Below are 19,945 nucleotides of genomic sequence, written 5' to 3'. Positions count from 1 at the left end.
TACTCATATCGGCCGCGGAGAGCGTGATCACACAGTCGTCCGGAACAGCTGATGCTCTCATGCATGTTTCAGTGTTACTTGCCTTGAAGCGAGCATAGAGGTTACTTAGCTCGTCTGGTAGGCTTGTGTCACTGGGCAACTCTCGCGGCTGTGCTTCCCTTTGAAGTCTGATAGTTTGCAAGCCCTGCCACATCCGACGAGCGTTGGAGCCGGTGTAGTACATTTCGATCTTAGTTCTGTATTGACGTTTTACCTCTTTGACAGTTTGTCGGAGGGCATAGCGGGATTTCTTATAAGCTTCCGGGTTAGAGTCCCGCTCCTTGAAAGTGGCAGCTCTACCCTTTATCTTCATGTGAATGTTGCCTGTAATCCATGGCTTCTGGTTGGGGTATGCACGTACAGTCACTGTGGGGACGACGTGCTCGATGCACTTATTGATAAAGCCAGTGACTGATGTGATGTACTCGTCAATGCCATTGGAGGAGTAACAGAACATATTCCAGTCTGTGATAGCAAAACAGTCCTGTAGCTTAGCATCTGCTTCATCTGGCCACTTTTTTATAGACCGAGTCACTGGTGCTTCCTGCTTTCATTTTAGCTTGAAAGCAGGAATCAGGAGGATAGAATTGTGGTCAGATTTGCCAAATGGAGGGAGAGCTTTGTACGCGCCTCTGTGTGTGGCGTAAAAGTGGTCTAAAGTTTTTTTCCCTCTGGTTGCACATTTAACATGCTGATAGAAATAAGGTAAAACTGATTTAAGTTTCCCTGCATTAAAGTCCCCGGCCACTGGGAGTGCAGCCTCTGGATGGGAGGACTCAAGTAATGGTTGAGGGGAGGAGGATTCTTCAAGATATTGTTTGAAGGTAGGGTTTCAGATGGTTTCGGAAGATGGGACTCCACTGTTCTGGCTTCGGGGGGAGGCTGGTTCCACCATCGGGGTGCCAGGACAGAGAAGAGCTTGGACTGGGCAAATATTGCCCTCCCGTAGTGCGAGAGGGCCAAGAGACCTGAGGTGGTAGAATGAAGTGCTTGGGTTGGGGTGTAGGGTTTGAGCACAGCCTGAAGGGAGGGACAGTTCCACTTGCTGTTCTGTAGGTAAACACCATTGTCTTGTAGTGGATGCGAGCTTCGACTGGAAGCCAGTGGAGTGTGTGGGGTATATTACTGCACTGTCGGAGCTAGAAGCACAAGCATTTCGCTACACCCGCAATAACATCTGCTAATCACGTGTATGTGACCAATGAAATTTGATTTGATTTGGCTTGGCTGACTGAGTGAGTGACTGGTTCAGATTGTATATACACTGCCTGGCCTGGCTGACTGACTGACTGCTGCTCATCTGGCTGGCCTGGCTGACTGACTGACTGCTGCTCATCGGGCTGGCCTGGCTGACTGACTGCTGCTCATCGGGCTGGCCTGGCTGACTGACTGCTGCTCATCGGGCTGTCCTGGCTGACTGACTGCTGCTCATCTGGCTGGCCTGGCTGACTGACTGACTGCTGCTCATCGGGCTGGCCTGGCTGACTGACTGCTGCTCATCGGGCTGGCCTGGCTGACTGACTGCTGCTCATCTGGCTGGCCTGGCTGACTGACTGACTGCTGCTCATCGGGCTGGCCTGGCTGGCTGACTGACTGCTGCTCATCGGGCTGGCCTGGCTGGCTGACTGACTGCTGCTCATCTGGCTGGCCTGGCTGGCTGACTGACTGCTGCTCATCTGGCTGGCCCTGTGCGTTTTTTACACTGAGCAGTGTGTTAAGCAAACATAAAATAGGCCGCTATTTCATTCTCTGACCAACACACACACACACACGCACACGCAGCGTTACCTTGAGTACCAGGTCTGTGTGTAGAGGGTCCAGGATGCTGCCTCTCCTAGAGGTGACTATAACACGACCGTAACGACCTGGAGTCTGCAGGTCAGAGTACAGGGTGTGTTTAGATCTGTTGGCAACAAACACACAAACAAACAGACCTTTTAGTCCACCATTACTAAAATATATATTACAGTACATTCGGAAAGTATTCAGACCCCTTGACTTTTTCCACATTTTATTATGTTACAGCCTTATTCTAAAATGGATTAAATCGTTTTTTATCCCTCATCAATCTACACACAATACCCCATAATGACATCACAATACCCCATAATGACATCACAATACCCCATAATGACATCACAATACCCCATAATGACATCACAATACCCCATAATGAGAAAGCAAAAACAGGATTTATACATTTTTGGAAATGCAAATTTTTTTGGGGTGGGGGGAAATATTCCATTTACATAATTGTTCAGAGCCTTTACTCGGTACTTTGTTGAAGCACCTTTGGCAGCGATTACAGCCTCCAGTCTTCTTGGGTATGACGCTACAGGCTTGGCAAGGGGTCTGAATACTTTCCAAATGCACTGTATATTAGAATAAGGATTGTTTCCTCCCATAGGTCTCCTCCCACATGGTACTGTCCACTTTCTATTCTGCTGTGTTTTGGATTTTTGTTTATTTTCCCAGTTTTTGTGTTTGGAAATAAAGTTGTATTAGTACAGCACATTTCAGACATGGAATTCATTGCTATGTGCTTCACTGGGAAAAACGAATTTAAAAACATTGGGGGGAAAAAAACGTTAATATTTACTACACAACAAACACAAGAGGATAAAAAAATAAATAATAACAATTATAACTGAGTGACTAAAAAGAACCTAAGGAACAGCAAAGCTAAAAATATTTAAAATATCTATTTTTAAAATGTCCACAGTTTCGGCCCCCTCAGGTTCTCTGGCTATTCCAGAGGCTGGCTGCATAGCAACTAAAGGCTGCCTCTTGGCACCCCTCAGGATCTCTGGCAGACTATTCCAGAGGCTGGCTGCATAGCAACTAAAGGCTGTCTCTCCATGCCTCTTGGTCCTTGGCTTTGGGATAGTTATAAGGCTGTCTCTCCATGCCTCTTAGTCCTAGGCTTTGGGATAGTTATAAGGCCAGTGCCAGAGGCCCTGAGGAACCTATTGGGTACATAATTTAAAAGCATGTCTGATATGTAGTGCACAATCATGGATTGATTTAAAAACCAATAGAAGAATCTTAAAATGAATTCTAAAACTCACAGGCTGCCAGTGCAGAGACCTTAAAACCGGTGTAATGTGTGCTCTCTGTCTGGTCTTGGTCAGTACCCTGCAGCATTCTGTATGTTCTGCAGTTGACCAATGGCTTTCTTGGGTAGACCAGACAGGAGAGCATTACAGTAGTCAAGCCTGCTTGTAATAAAAGCATGAATGAGTCTCTCTGTATCAGCCTGAGAGAGAAATGTTCCTCAGGTGGTAAAAAGCTATTTTGGTCACATTCCTAATATGTGATTCAAAATGGAGTTCATAATCTAAATTAACACCTTTTTACCTGGTGTTTTATCTTTATTGCCCATTAAAATGTGCGGCCAGATTTCTCTCTGTGCTTTGACTCCAACAATAAGTACCTGGATCTTGTCTTGATGTAGCTGGAGGAAGTTGTGAGCCATCCAAGTGTTTAAATCACAAATACAACCTAATCATTTATCCATGGAGCTAAATCCTCTGATGACACAGAAATGCTGTGTATCGTCTGCGTAACAGTGAAAATCAATGCTGTGCTTCCTGATAACACTGCCAAGGGGTAACATATATAAACTGATCACTACGGGACCCAAAATCGAACCTTGTGGAAAGCCACATGATATGTATTTTCTCTAAGTTGATCCAAGATGGCGTAGCAGTGCAGACGTGTTTTGTTCGTCCTCTCGTGTACTTTTGTACTTTTTCGTCTTTTTTGTATATATTTCAATCTCTTCTCCATTTTAGTTCAATTATACGTTCCGGTAATCTGCCTCACCCAATGTGATACGGAACCGCTATTATTTTTTATACCTTAAAGCAAGAACCACCTAGCCATCAGAAGCTAACCAGTTACAAGCTATTTAGTCATTGTTAGCCACTGCTAGCGGCCTTTACCTTCTGCACAGGTACCAGCCCCTTTTAAAATATTTTAGATTTTTTTTGCTTGGATAATACTCGCCAGCCTACCAGTAACGGACTCTCTCTCCACTACAACGCCGGATTCCTGCCGTAATCCCTGGACCACTACTCCGGATCTTCCCAGCTAGCTAGCACCCACCGAGTTACCCAGTACCGAAGCTATCCCTGAGACCCACCTCCCGGCCTACTCAGTTGTTCACCCGGACTCCACCCAAACACGGCTAGAACACACTACTCCACTGGATCCTTGCCGTAAGCTCTGGACCTTGGCACCGGATCACCACGGCTACCGAGTGGCTATAGTGGCTAACTCCCTTGCCCCGAAGCTAGCACCAGTTAGCCGTGACCCAGGCGCATCTCCCGGCTAGCAAACTAATTGGATCCTTAGTCGACACGGCGCCCCGCCGCACCACCACAACTGGTCTGCCGACGAATACTCCATCCGCTGTGCCTTCAACCGGCCTCCGTCGGACGTCGGAGCAGACGCTTCTACTAGCCCCGAGCTACTAACTTAACTACTAACTTTAAACGATGTGTCGCCCGCGTGCTAGCGTAGTAGCGACTACTCTGCGGATTCCCTGTTCCATCTATTGCTGCCCCCTGGACCCTATGATCACTTGGCTACATAGCTGATGCTCGCTGGACTGTCCATTAATCACGATACTCCATTATGTTTATTTAATTATTTTAATTATTATGTTTTTTTATTTTTTTATCTGTCGGCCCCAGCCGCGAACTCAGGCCCTGTGTGTAGTTAACCGACCCTCTCTGCCCATTCATCACCATTTTACCTGTTATTGTTTTAGCTGATTAGCTGTTGTTGTCTTACCCGTTGTTGTCTTAGATAGCTCTCCAAATCAACACCTGTGATTACTTTATGCCTCTCTCTAATGTCAATATGCCTTGTATACTGTTGTTTAGGTTAGTTATCATTGTTTTAGTTTACAATGGAGCCTCTAGTTCCACTCATCATACCTCTGATACCTCCTTTGTCCCACCTCCCACACATGCGGTGACCTCACCCATTATAACCAGCTTATCCAGAGATACAACCTCTCTTATCATCACTCAGTGCCTGGGCTTACCTCCGCTGTACCCGTGCCCCACCATACCCCTGTCTGCACATTATGCCCTGAATCTATTCTACCACGCCCAGAAATCTGCTCCTTTTATTCTTTGTCCCCAACGCTCTAGGCGACCAGTTTTGATAGCCTTTAGCCGTACCCTCATCCTACTCCTCCTGTGGATGTAAACCCAGGCCCATGCGTGTCCCCAGGCACCCTCATTTGTTGACTTCTGTGATCGAAAAAGCCTTGGTTTCATGCACGTTAACATCAGAAGCCTCCTCCCTAAGTTTGTTTTACTCACTGCTTTAGCACACCGTGTCTGAATCCTGGCTTAGGCAGGCCACCAACAATTCTGACATTTCCAAACCCAACTACAATATTTTCCGTCAAGATAGAACTGCCAAAGGGGAGGAGTTGCAATTTACTGCAGAGATAGCCTGCAAATTTCTGTCATACTTTCCAGGTCTATGCCCAAACAGTTCGAACTTCTAATTTTAAAAATTAATCTCTCCAGAAATAAGTCTCTCACTGTTGCCGCCTGTTATCGAGACCCCCTTCTGCTCCCAGCTGTGCACTGGACACCATCTGTGAATTGATCGCTCCCCATCTAGCTTCAGAGTTCGTTCTGTTAGGTGACCTAAACTGGGATATGCTTAACACCCCGGCAGTCCTACAATCTAAGCTTGATGCCCTCAATCTCACACAAATCATCAAGGAACCCACCAGGTACAACCCTAAATCCATAAACATGGGCACCCTCATAGATATCATCCTGACCAACTTGCCCTCCAAATACACCTCTGCTGTCTTCAACCAGGATCTCAGCGATCACTGCCTCATTGCCTGTATCCGCTATGGGTCTGCGGTCAAATGACCACCCCTCATCACTGTCAAACGCTCCCTGAAACACTTCTGCGAGCAGGCCTTTCTAATCGACCTGGCCCGGGTATCCTAGAAGGATATTGACCTCATCCCGTCAGTCGAGGATGCCTGGTCATTCTTTAAAAGTAATTTCCTCACCCTCTTAGATAAGCATGTCCCATTCAAAAATGCAGAACTAAGAACAGATATAGCCCTTGGTTCACACCAGACCTGACTGCACTTGACCAGCACAACCACATCCTGTGGCGGACTGCAATAGCATCGAATAGTCCTCGCGATATGCAACTGTTCAGGGAAGTCAGGAACCAATATACGCAGTCAGTCAGGAAAGCAAATGCTAGCTTTTTCAAGCAAAAATTCGTGTCCTGTAGCTCTAACAAAAGTTTTGGGACACTGTAAAGTCCATGGAAAACAAGAGCACCTCCTCCCAGCTGCCCACTGCACTGAGGCTAGGTAACACGGTCACCACTGATAAATCCATGATAATTGAACATTTCAATAAGCATTTCTCAACGACTGGCCATGCCTTCCTCCTGGCTACTCCAACCCCGGCCAACAGCTCCGCCTCCCCCGCAGCTACTCGTCCAAGCCTCCCCAGCTTCTCCTTCACCCAAATCCAGACAGTAGATGTTCTGAAAGAGCTGCAAAACCTGGACCTGTACAAATCAGCTGGGCTAGACAATCAGGACCCTCTCTTTCTAAAATTATCCACTGCCATTGTTGCAACCCCTATTACCATCCTGTTCAACCTCTCTTTCGTATCGTCCGAGATCCCTAAAGATTGGAAAGCTGCAGCGGTCATCCCCCTCTTCAAAGGGGGTGACTCCCTAGACCCAAACTGTTACAGACCCATATCCATCCTGCCCTGCCTATCTAAAGTCTTCGAAAGCCAAGTTAATAAACAGATCACTGACCATTTCGAATCCCACCGAACCTTCTCCGCTGTGCAATCCGGCTTCCGAGCCGGTCACGGGTGCACCTCAGCTACGCTCAAGGTACTCATAGCCTGGATCCTCTCTAGGTTTCTTCCTAGGTTCTGGCCTTTCTAGGGAGTTTTTCCTAGCCACCGTGCTTCTACACCTGCATTGCTTGCTGTTTGGGGTTTTAGGCTGGGTTTCTGTACAGCACTTTGAGATATCAGCTGATGTACGAAGGGCTTTATAAATACATTTTATTTTATTTGAACAGTGTCGAATGCAGCACTTAAATCTAAGAGTACAAGGACAGAGAGCTGTTTGGCATCTGTGTTGGCTCTAAGATCATTTACCACTTTAACTAAGCCTGTCTCTGTGTTGTGGTGGGCACAAAAAACAGATTGAATTTTTTTTTTTTACAGTTGTCACTTAAATGATTTAGCTGTTTGAACATCAATTGCTGCAGAATTTTGCTTAAGAATGGAAGACTAGAGATTGATCGATAATTTCTAAGAGCTGAAGAATCTAGATGCCGTTTCCCCAGAAGGGGTTTCACATAACAGTTTTTAGTGCAGTGGGGAAAGTGCCTGTGAACAGGGAGAGATTATCAATAGCTTGCATTTCTTCAGATATGCAATTAATATTTTGAAGAAGGTGGTGGGGATAGGATCTAGAAGGCAGGTAGAAGTTGTGATATTAATTTCTTGAGTCTGTGTCAACCAGGGAAAATAAATCCATAATGCCTCTGTGTGTGTCACGTTCTGACCTTAGTTGCTTTGTTTTGTCTTTTGTTTTAGTGTTTTAGTATGGTCAGGGCGTGAGTTGGGTGGGTTGTCTATGTTAGTTTTTCTATGATGTTCTATTTCTGTGTTTGGCCTGATATGGTTCTCAATCAGAGGCAGCTGTTTTCTGTTGGGTTTTGTGGTTATTTTCAGTCTTTGTGTGTCTGCACCAGACAGAACTGTTTCGGTTGTTTCTTTGGTTTTTTTGTTATTCAGTGTTCAGTTGTGGATTATTATTAAATATCATGAACACTTATCACGTTGGTCCTCACCTTCTTCCACCGACGACAGCCGTTACAGCGTGGTAAGCTAGGGCACATAATCATCAAACTTCTCATCAGGTCTTACTTGTCTGAGACCCAGCCTAATGTTGGTTATTTTATCTCTGAAATATACCGCAAACTCATCACATTTAGATGTGAAGGAAAGTTCACATAGGTTTGAGGGCGTAGGATTTATCAGGCCATCAACGGTCGAGAAGAGCACTCTCTAATAATTCTGATTATTATTGATCAAGCTAGAAAAATAAGACTGTCTGGCATTTCTAATTGCCTTGTTATATATGCCAAATTGCTCTCTCAGAATATCATAATGGATCTGCAACTTTGACTTCGTCCACTTCTGCTCTTTCTTTCTGCAATTTCTCTTTAATTGATTAGTTTCCTAATTCATTAGTTCCCCAAACAGAGCTCTCTGTTTGGATGTGGCCTTTTTCAACTATGGCATCAATGGTTGTCCTTCATTAGCTATTAAAGTGATCAACTAAGTCACCACAAGAGGAAGGCAGAATAGGTGGTGGAGTATTGTTCACACACTCAATAAAATCTGTAGCAACTTCAGGGGTAAGATAATGTTTAAATATAATGCGTTCTGTATTACCCTGTGCTATGGGCAACAAGGTAGTATGAAATACATAGAGGTGATCCAATAAAGCAACATCAACAATAGAGGATATGACAATAGAAAGAGCCTTGGTAATAACCAGGTCCTAACCCTAACCCGTCTGGATTGAGGTAACCAATCAAATAACAACACAATTATTAATGTTACAACCACTTTTTCTGACGGTCTTCAATCTATCTAATTGTAGGAGATGACAGTTTGTATAAACTCACTAGAAGGCGGCGTTATAGGGACATAAATTAGGTTACTCACAATAACCGTAGTGCCATTCCTAAAGGAATGTAAATAGTTTTCAAGTCCTATGTTGGTTATTCTGACAGGGAGGACTGGAGCACCACCAGACCCTGTCTGTCAGTCTCTAAAACAGTTTGATGTTGCTGGGACTGGAGCACTACCAGACCCTGTCTGTCAGTCTCTAAAACAGTTTGATGTTGTTGGGACTGGAGCCCTACCAGACCCTGTCTGTCAGTCTCTAAAACAGTTTGATGTTGCTGGGACTGGAGCACTACCAGACCCTGTCTGTCAGTCTGTAAAACAGTTTGATGTAGCTGGGACTGGAGCACTACCAGACCCTGTCTGTCAGTCTCTAAAACAGTTTGATGTTGCTGGGACTGGAGCACTACCAGACCCTGTCTGTCAGTCTCTAAAACAGTTTGATGTTGCTGGGACTGGAGCACTACCAGACCCTGTCTGTCAGTCTCTAAAACAGTTTGATGTTGCTGGGACTGGAGCACTACCAGACCCTGTCTGTCAGTCTCTAAAACAGTTTGATGTTGTTGGGACTGGAGCACTACCAGACCCTGTCTGTCAGTCTCTAAAACAGTTTGATGTTGCTGGGACTGGAGCACTACCAGACCCTGTCTGTCAGTCTCTAAAACAGTTTGATGTTGCTGGGACTGGAGCACTACCAGACCCTGTCTGTCAGTCTCTAAAACAGTTTGATGTTGTTGGGACTGGAGCCCTAACAGACCCTGTCTGTCAGTCTCTAAAACAGTTTGATGTTGCTGGGACTGGAGCACTACCAGACCCTGTCTGTCAGTCTTTAAAACAGTTTGATGTTGCTGGGACTGGAGCACTACCAGACCCTGTCTGTCAGTCTCTAAAACAGATGTTGCTGGGACTGGAGCACTACCAGACCCTGTCTGTCAGTCTCTAAAACAGTTTGATGTTGTTGGGACTGGAGCACTACCAGACCCTGTCTGTCAGTCTCTAAAACAGTTTGATGTTGTTGGGACTGGAGCACTACCAGACCATGTCTGTCAGTCTCTAAAACAGTTTGATGTTGTTGGGACTGGAGCACTACCAGACCCTGTCTGTCAGTCTCTAAAACAGTTTGATGTTGTTGGGACTGGAGCACTACCAGACCCTGTCTGTCAGTCTCTAAAACAGTTTGATGTTGCTGGAACTGGAGCACTAACAGACTACCAGATAAATACACTGGGATAGAGAGACAGGAAACACAGGGATAAATACACTGGTACAGAGAGACAGGAAACACAGGGATAAATACACTGGTACAAAGAGACAGGAAACACAGGGATAAATACACTGGTACAAAGAGACAGGAAACACAGGGATAAATACACTGGTACAGAGAGACAGGAAACACAGGGATAAATACACTGGTACAGAGAGACAGGAAACACAGGGATAAATACACTGGTAGAGAGAGACAGGAAACACAGGGATAAATACACTGGTACAGAGAGACAGGAAACACAGGGAGAAATACACTGGTACAGAGAGACAGGAAACACAGGGAGAAATACACTGGCACAGAGAGACAGGAAACACAGGGATAAATACACTGGTACAGAGAGAAAGGAAACACAGGGATAAATACACTGGGACAGAGAGACAGGAAACACAGAGATAAATACACTGGTACAGAGAGACAGGAAACACAGGGATAAATACACTGGTACAGAGAGACAGGAAACACAGGGATAAATACACTGGTACAGAGAGAAAGGAAACACAGGGATAAATACACTGGGACAGAGAGACAGGAAACACAGAGATAAATACACTGGGACAGAGAGACAGGAAACACAGGGATAAATACACTGGGACAGAGAGACAGGAAACACAGGGATAAATACACTGGCACAGAGAGAGAGGAAACACAGAGATAAATACACTAGGACAGAGAGACAGGAAACACAAAGATAAATACACTGGTACAGAGAGACAGGAAACACAGGGATAAATACACTGGTACAGAGAGACAGGAAACACAGGGATAAATACACTGGTACAGTGAGACAGGAAACACAGGGATAAATACACTGGTATAGAGAGACAGGAAACATAGGGATAAATACACTGGTACAGAGAGACAGGAAACACAGGGATAAATACACTGGCACAGAGAGACAGGAAACACAGGGATAAATACACTGGTACAGAGAGACAGGAAACACAGGGATAAATACACTGGTACAGAGAGACAGGAAACACAGGGATAAATACACTGGTATAGAGAGACAGGAAACATAGGGATAAATACACTGGTACAGAGAGACAGGAAACACAGGGATAAATACACTGGTACAGAGAGACAGGAAACACAGGGATAAATACACTGGCACAGAGAGACAGGAAACACAGGGATAAATACACTGGTACAGAGAGACAGGAAACACAGGGATAAATACACTGGCACAGAGAGACAGGAAACACAGGGATAAATACACTGGCACAGAGAGACAGGAAACACAGGGATAAATACACTGGTACAGAGAGACAGGAAACACAGGGATAAATACACTGGTACAGAGAGACAGGAAACACAGGGATAAATACACTGGTACAGAGAGACAGGAAACACAGGGATAAATACACTGGTACAGAGAGACAGGAAACACAGGGATAAATACACTGGTACAAAGAGACAGGAAACACAGGGATAAATACACTGGTACAGAGAGACAGGAAACACAGGGATAAATACACTGGTACAGAGAGACAGGAAACACAGGGATAAATACACTGGTACAGAGAGACAGGAAACACAGGGATAAATACACTGGTACAGAGAGACAGGAAACACAGGGAGAAATACACTGGTACAGAGAGACAGGAAACACAGGGATAAATACACTGGTACAGAGAGACAGGAAACACAGGGATAAATACACTGGTATAGAGAGACAGGAAACATAGGGATAAATACACTGGTACAGAGAGACAGGAAACACAGGGATAAATACACTGGTACAGAGAGACAGGAAACACAGGGATAAATACACTGGCACAGAGAGACAGGAAACACAGGGATAAATACACTGGTACAGAGAGACAGGAAACACAGGGATAAATACACTGGCACAGAGAGACAGGAAACACAGGGATAAATACACTGGCACAGAGAGACAGGAAACACAGGGATAAATACACTGGTACAGAGAGACAGGAAACACAGGGATAAATACACTGGTACAGAGAGACAGGAAACACAGGGATAAATACACTGGTACAGAGAGACAGGAAACACAGGGATAAATACACTGGTACAGAGAGACAGGAAACACAGGGATAAATACACTGGTACAAAGAGACAGGAAACACAGGGATAAATACACTGGTACAGAGAGACAGGAAACACAGGGATAAATACACTGGTACAGAGAGACAGGAAACACAGGGATAAATACACTGGTACAGAGAGACAGGAAACACAGGGATAAATACACTGGTACAGAGAGACAGGAAACACAGGGATAAATACACTGGTACAGAGAGACAGGAAACACAGGGATAAATACACTGGCACAGAGAGACAGGAAACACAGGGATAAATACACTGGTACAGAGAGACAGGAAACACAGGGATAAATACACTGGTACAGAGAGACAGGAAACACAGGGATAAATACACTGGCACAGAGAGACAGGAAACACAGGGATAAATACACTGGTACAGAGAGACAGGAAACACAGGGATAAATACACTGGTATAGAGAGACAGGAAACATAGGGATAAATACACTGGTACAGAGAGACAGGAAACACAGGGATAAATACACTGGTACAGAGAGACAGGAAACACAGGGATAAATACACTGGTACAGAGAGACAGGAAACACAGGGATAAATACACTGGTACAAAGAGACAGGAAACACAGGGATAAATACACTGGTACAGAGAGACAGGAAACACAGGGATAAATACACTGGCACAGAGAGACAGGAAACACAGGGATAAATACACTGGGAGAATAGTCGGGATCAAGGGAAAGATGAAAAGAGCAAAGTACAGAGAGATCCTTGATGAAAACCTGCTCCAGAGCGCACAGGACCTCAGACTGTGTCGAAGGTTCACCTTCCAACAGGACAACAACCCTAAGCACATAGCCAAGACAACGCAGGAGTGACTTTGAGACAAGTCTCTGAATGTCCTTGAGTGGACCAGCCAGAGCCCGGACTTGAACATGATCGAACATCTCTGGAGAGACCTGAAAATAGCTATGCAGTGACGCTCCCCATCCAACCTGACAGAGCTTGAGAGGATCTGCAGAGAAGAATGGGAGAAACTCCCCAAATACAGGTGAGCCAAGCTTGTAGTGTCAAACCCAAGAAGACTCAAGGCTGTAATCGCTGCCAAAGGAGTAAAGGGTCTGAATACTTATGTAAATGTAATATTTCCGTTTTTTCTTTTTAATACATTTGCAAAATGTTTGTCATTATGGGCTATTGTGTGTAGATTGATGAGTGAAAAAAATATTTAATCCATTTTAGAATAAGGCTGTAATGTGGAAAAAGTGAAGGGGTCTGAACACTCTGAATGCCCTGTAATAGTTAATAATATGTAGATGATAGTAGAAAATATGTAGCTAAAATGTATATCATACTAGATAATGTGTATAATATGCAGATAATAGTAGAGACAGAGATATCAGACTAATAGTATATAATAGTAGATACTAGTAGAGTCACAGCTATTAGACAGTAATAGTAGATAATAATAGATAATAGCAGATAATAGTAGAGACAGAGATATTAGACTAACAGTAGATAATAATAGATAATAGTAGATACTAGTAGATATGTAGATAACAGTAGAGACAGAGACATTAGACAGTAATAGTAGATAATAGTAGATAATAGTAGATAATAGTAGATACTAGTAGAGTCACAGCTATTAGACAGTAATAGTAGATAATAGTAGATATGTAGATACTAGTAGATAATAGTAGAGGCAGAGATATTAGACAGTAATAGTAGATAAAAGTAGATACTAGTAGATATGTAGATATGTAGAAAATAGTAGAGACAGAGATATTAGACAGTAATAGTAGATAATAGTAGATACTAGTAGATATGTAGATAAGTAGATAATAGTAGAGACAGAGATATTAGACAGTAATAGTAGATAATAGTAGATACTAGTAGATATGTAGATAAGTAGATAATAGTAGAGACAGAGATATTAGACAGTAATAGTAGACAATAGTAGATACTAGTAGATACTAGTAGATAATAGTAGAGGCAGATATATTAGACAGTAATAGTAGATATTAGTAGATACTAGTAGATACTAGTAGATAATAGTAGAGGCAGAGATATTAGACAGTAATAGTAGATCATAGTAAATAATAGTAGATACTAGTAGATAATAGTAGAGGCAGAGATATTAGACAGTAATAGTAGATAATAGTAGATACTAGTAGATAATAGTAGATAATAGTAGATACTAGTAGATATGTAGATAATAGTAGATAATAGTAGATAATAGTAGATATGTAGATATGTAGATAATAGTAGATAATAGTAGAGGCAGAGATATTAGACAGTAATAGTAGATAATAGTAAATAATAGTAGATACTAGTAGATAATAGTAGATACTAGTAGATAATAGTAGATAAGAGATATTAGACAGTAATAGTAGATAATAGTAGATACTAGTAGATAATAGTAGATAATAGTAGATACTAGTAGATATGTAGATAATAGTAGATAATAGTAGATACTAGTAGATATGTAGATAATAGTAGATAATAGTAGATACTAGTAGATATGTAGATATGTAGATAATAGTAGATAATAGTAGAGGCAGAGATATTAGACAGTAATAGTAGATAATAGTAGATACTAGTAGATATGTAGATAATAGTAGATGCAGAGATATTAGACAGTAATAGTAGATAATAGTAGATACTAGTAGATATGTAGATAATAGTAGAGGCAGAGATATTAGACAGTAATAGTAGATAATAGTAGATACTAGTAGATATGTAGATAATAGTAGATGCAGAGATATTAGACAGTAATAGTAGATAATAGTAGATACTAGTAGATAATAGTAGAGGCAGATATATTAGACAGTAATAGTAGATAATAGTAGATAATAGTAGATAATAGTAGAGACAGAGATATTAGACAGTAATAGTAGATATTAGTAGATACTAGTAGATATGTAGATAATAGTAGAGACAGAGATATTAGACAGTAATAGTAGATAATAGTAAATAATAGTAGATACTAGTAGATAATAGTAGAGGCAGAGATATTAGACAGTAATAGTAGATAATAGTAGATACTAGTAGATATGTAGATAATAGTAGATAATAGTAGATACTAGTAGATATGTAGATAATAGTAGATAATAGTAGATACTAGTAGATAATAGTAGAGGCAGAGATATTAGACAGTAATAGTAGATAATAGTAGATACTAGTAGATAATAGTAGATATGTAGACAATAGTAGATAATAGTAGATACTAGTAGATAGTAGTAGAGGCAGAGATATTAGACAGTAATAGTAGATAATAGTAGATACTAGTAGATATGTAGATAATAGTAGATAATAGTAGATACTAGTAGATATGTAGATATGTATATAATAGTAGATAATAGTAGATACTAGTAGATATGTAGATAATAGTAGATAATAGTAGATATGTAGATATGTAGATAATAGTAGAGGCAGATATATTAGACAGTAATAGTAGATATAGTAGATACTAGTAGATATGTAGATAATAGTAGATAATAGTAGAGACAGAGCTATTAGACAGAAATAGTAGATACCGGTAGATAATAGTAGATACTAGTAGAGACAGAGCTATTAGACAGTAATAGTAGATAACAGACCTGTTGACAGGAAACAGTGAGTCCACCAGGTTTCCTTCTATCTTCGCCAGACTGTGTTTAGGAACCAGGAGGGACTCCACGTTACCTTCCACTCTGTACCGACTAAAACACACGCGCGCAAACATAAACACACAGTAGCAGAATAACTTTCTGCAACATGTCATCATGGAGGAGTCTGCTACAGGCCTGGACCAATCAACATGTCATCATTTAGGAGTCTGCTACAGGCCTGGACCAATCAACATGTCATCATGGAGGAGTCTGCTACAGGCCTGCACCAATCAACATGTCATCATGGAGGAGTCTGCTACAGGCCTGGACCAATCAACATGTCATCATGGAGGAGTCTGCTACAGGCCTGCACCAATCAACATGTCATCATTTAGGAGTCTGCTACAGGCCTGGACCAATCAACATGTCATCATTTAGGAGTCTGCTACAGGCCTGCACCAATCAACATGTCATCATGGAGGAGTCTGCTACAGGCCTGCACCAATCAACATGTCATCATTTAGGAGTCTGCTACAGGCCTGCACCAATCAACATGTCATCATGGAGGAGTCTGTTACAGGCCTGGACCAATCAACATGTCATCATGGAGGAGTCTGTTACAGGCCTGGACCAATCAACATGTCATCATGGAGGAGTCTGTTACAGGCCTGGACCAATCAACATGTCATCATGGAGGAGTCTGCTACAGGCCTGCACCAATCAACATGTCATCATTTAGGAGTCTGCTACAGGCCTGCACCAATCAACATGTCATCATGGAGGAGTCTGCTACAGGCCTGCACCAATCAACATGTCATCATTTAGGAGTCTGCTACAGGCCTGCACCAATCAACATGTCATCATTTAGCAGTCTGCTACAGGCCTGGACCAATCAACATGTCATCATTTAGGAGTCTGCTACAGGCCTGCACCAATCAACATGTCATCATGGAGGAGTCTGCTACAGGCCTGCACCAATCAACATGTCATCATTTAGGAGTCTGCTACAGGCCTGCACCAATCAACATGTCATCATTTAGGAGTCTGCTACAGGCCTGGACCAATCAACATGTCATCATTTAGGAGTCTGCTACAGGCCTGCACCAATCAACATGTCATCATTTAGGAGTCTGCTACAGGCCTGCACCAATCAACATGTCATCATGGAGGAGTCTGCTACAGGCCTGCACCAATCAACATGTCATCATTTAGGAGTCTGCTACAGGCCTGCACCAATCAACATGTCATCATTTAGCAGTCTGCTACAGGCCTGGACCAATCAACATGTCATCATTTAGGAGTCTGCTACAGGCCTGCACCAATCAACATGTCATCATGGAGGAGTCTGCTACAGGCCTGGACCAATCAACATGTCATCATGGAGGAGTCTGCTACAGGCCTGCACCAATCAACATGTCATCATTTAGGAGTCTGCTACAGGCCTGCACCAATCAACATGTCATCATTTAGGAGTCTGCTACATGCCTGCACCAATCAACATGTCATCATGGAGGAGTCTGCTACAGGCCTGCACCAATCAACATGTCATCATTTAGGAGTCTGCTACAGGCCTGGACCAATCAACATGTCATCATTTAGGAGTCTGCTACAGGCCTGCACCAATCAACATGTCATCATTTAGGAGTCTGCTACAGGCCTGCACCAATCAACATGTCATCATTTAGGAGTCTGCTACAGGCCTGGACCAATCAACATGTCATCATGGAGGAGTCTGCTACAGGCCTGGACCAATCAACATGTCATCATGGAGGAGTCTGTTACAGGCCTGCACCAATCAACATGTCATCATGGAGGAGTCTGCTACAGGCCTGCACCAATCAACATGTCATCATGGAGGAGTCTGCTACAGGCCTGGACCAATCAACATGTCATCATGGAGGAGTCTGCTACAGGCCTGGACCAATCAACATGTCATCCTTTAGGAGTCTGCTACAGGCCTGGACCAATCAACATGTCATCATTTAGGAGTCTGCTACAGGCCTGCACCAATCAACATGTCATCATTTAGGAGTCTGCTACAGGCCTGGACCAATCAACATGTCATCATGGAGGAGTCTGCTACAGGCCTGGACCAATCAACATGTCATCATGGAGGAGTCTGCTACAGGCCTGGACCAATCAACATGTCATCATTTAGGAGTCTGCTACAGGCCTGCACCAATCAACATGTCATCATGGAGGAGTCTGCTACAGGCCTGCACCAATCAACATGTCATCATGGAGGAGTCTGCTACAGGCCTGGACCAATCAACATGTCATCATGGAGGAGTCTGCTACAGGCCTGCACCAATCAACATGTCATCATGGAGGAGTCTGCTACAGGCCTGGACCAATCAACATGTCATCATGGAGGAGTCTGCTACAGGCCTGCACCAATCAACATGTCATCATTTAGGAGTCTGCTACAGACCTGGACCAATCAACATGTCATCATTTAGGAGTCTGCTACAGGCCTGCACCAATCAACATGTCATCATGGAGGAGTCTGCTACAGGCCTGCACCAATCAACATGTCATCATTTAGGAGTCTGCTACAGGCCTGCACCAATCAACATGTCATCATGGAGGAGTCTGCTACAGGCCTGGACCAATCAACATGTCATCATGGAGGAGTCTGCTACAGGCCTGCACCAATCAACATGTCATCATTTAGGAGTCTGCTACAGGCCTGCACCAATCAACATGTCATCATTTAGGAGTCTGCTACATGCCTGCACCAATCAACATGTCATCATGGAGGAGTCTGCTACAGGCCTGCACCAATCAACATGTCATCATTTAGGAGTCTGCTACAGGCCTGGACCAATCAACATGTCATCATTTAGGAGTCTGCTACAGGCCTGGACCAATCAACATGTCATCATGGAGGAGTCTGCTACAGGCCTGCACCAATCAACATGTCATCATTTAGGAGTCTGCTACAGGCCTGGACCAATCAACATGTCATCATGGAGGAGTCTGCTACAGGCCTGGACCAATCAACATGTCATCATGGAGGAGTCTGTTACAGGCCTGGACCAATCAACATGTCATCATGGAGGAGTCTGCTACAGGCCTGGACCAATCAACATGTCATCATGGAGGAGTCTGCTACAGGCCTGGACCAATCAACATGTCATCATGGAGGAGTCTGTTACAGGCCTGCACCAATCAACATGTCATCATGGAGGAGTCTGCTACAGGCCTGCACCAATCAACATGTCATCATGGAGGAGTCTGCTACAGGCCTGGACCAATCAACATGTCATCATGGAGGAGTCTGCTACAGGCCTGGACCAATCAACATGTCATCATTTAGGAGTCTGCTACAGGCCTGGACCAATCAACATGTCATCATTTAGGAGTCTGCTACAGGCCTGCACCAATCAACATGTCATCATTTAGGAGTCTGCTACAGGCCTGGACCAATCAACATGTCATCATGGAGGAGTCTGCTACAGGCCTGGACCAATCAACATGTCATCATGGAGGAGTCTGCTACAGGCCTGCACCAATCAACATGTCATCATTTAGGAGTCTGCTACAGGCCTGGACCAATCAACATGTCATCATTTAGGAGTCTGCTACAGGCCTGGACCAATCAACATGTCATCATTTAGGAGTCTGCTACAGGCCTGGACCAATCAACATGTCATCATGGAGGAGTCTGCTACAGGCCTGGACCAATCAACATGTCATCATTTAGGAGTCTGCTACAGGCCTGCACCAATCAACATGTCATCATGGAGGAGTCTGCTACAGGCCTGCACCAATCAACATGTCATCATGGAGGAGTCTGCTACAGGCCTGGACCAATCAACATGTCATCATGGAGGAGTCTGCTACAGGCCTGCACCAATCAACATGTCATCATTTAGGAGTCTGCTACAGACCTGGACCAATCAACATGTCATCATGGAGGAGTCTGCTACAGGCCTGCACCAATCAACATGTCATCATTTAGGAGTCTGCTACAGGCCTGGACCAATCAACATGTCATCATGGAGGAGTCTGCTACAGGCCTGGACCAATCAACATGTCATCATTTAGGAGTCTGCTACAGGCCTGGACCAATCAACATGTCATCATTTAGGAGTCTGCTACAGGCCTGCACCAATCAACATGTCATCATGGAGGAGTCTGCTACAGGCCTGGACCAATCAACATGTCATCATTTAGGAGTCTGCTACAGGCCTGGACCAATCAACATGTCATCATGGAGGAGTCTGCTACAGGCCTGCACCAATCAACATGTCATCATGGAGGAGTCTGCTACAGGCCTGGACCAATCAACATGTCATC

General features: G+C 43.7%; 1 protein-coding gene across 2 annotated transcripts in view; it reads right to left on the bottom strand.

Moving 5' to 3' along the window:
- The window catches only part of ptchd1 (patched domain containing 1), a 141,308-nt gene that overhangs the window by 109,720 nt on the left and 11,643 nt on the right, over positions 1-19,945 (bottom strand). For both annotated transcript variants that reach the window (XR_008760106.1, XM_055928143.1), the window contains exons 3-4: positions 15,653-15,754; positions 1,828-1,942 (exon numbers count right to left, since the gene is read on the bottom strand). Coding sequence is in view for 1 of the 2 variants with exons in the window: in XM_055928143.1 (XP_055784118.1) it covers positions 1,828-1,942; positions 15,653-15,754 (217 nt within the window). In the remaining variant the exon portion in view is untranslated. The remainder of the gene's footprint in view (positions 1-1,827; positions 1,943-15,652; positions 15,755-19,945) is intronic.

Source organism: Salvelinus fontinalis, chromosome 7, assembly GCF_029448725.1.
Source record: "Salvelinus fontinalis isolate EN_2023a chromosome 7, ASM2944872v1, whole genome shotgun sequence".
Lineage (NCBI taxonomy): Eukaryota > Metazoa > Chordata > Actinopteri > Salmoniformes > Salmonidae > Salvelinus > Salvelinus fontinalis.
Note: the sequence above shows the minus strand (reverse complement) of the source record. Positions and strands in the feature narration are given on the sequence as shown.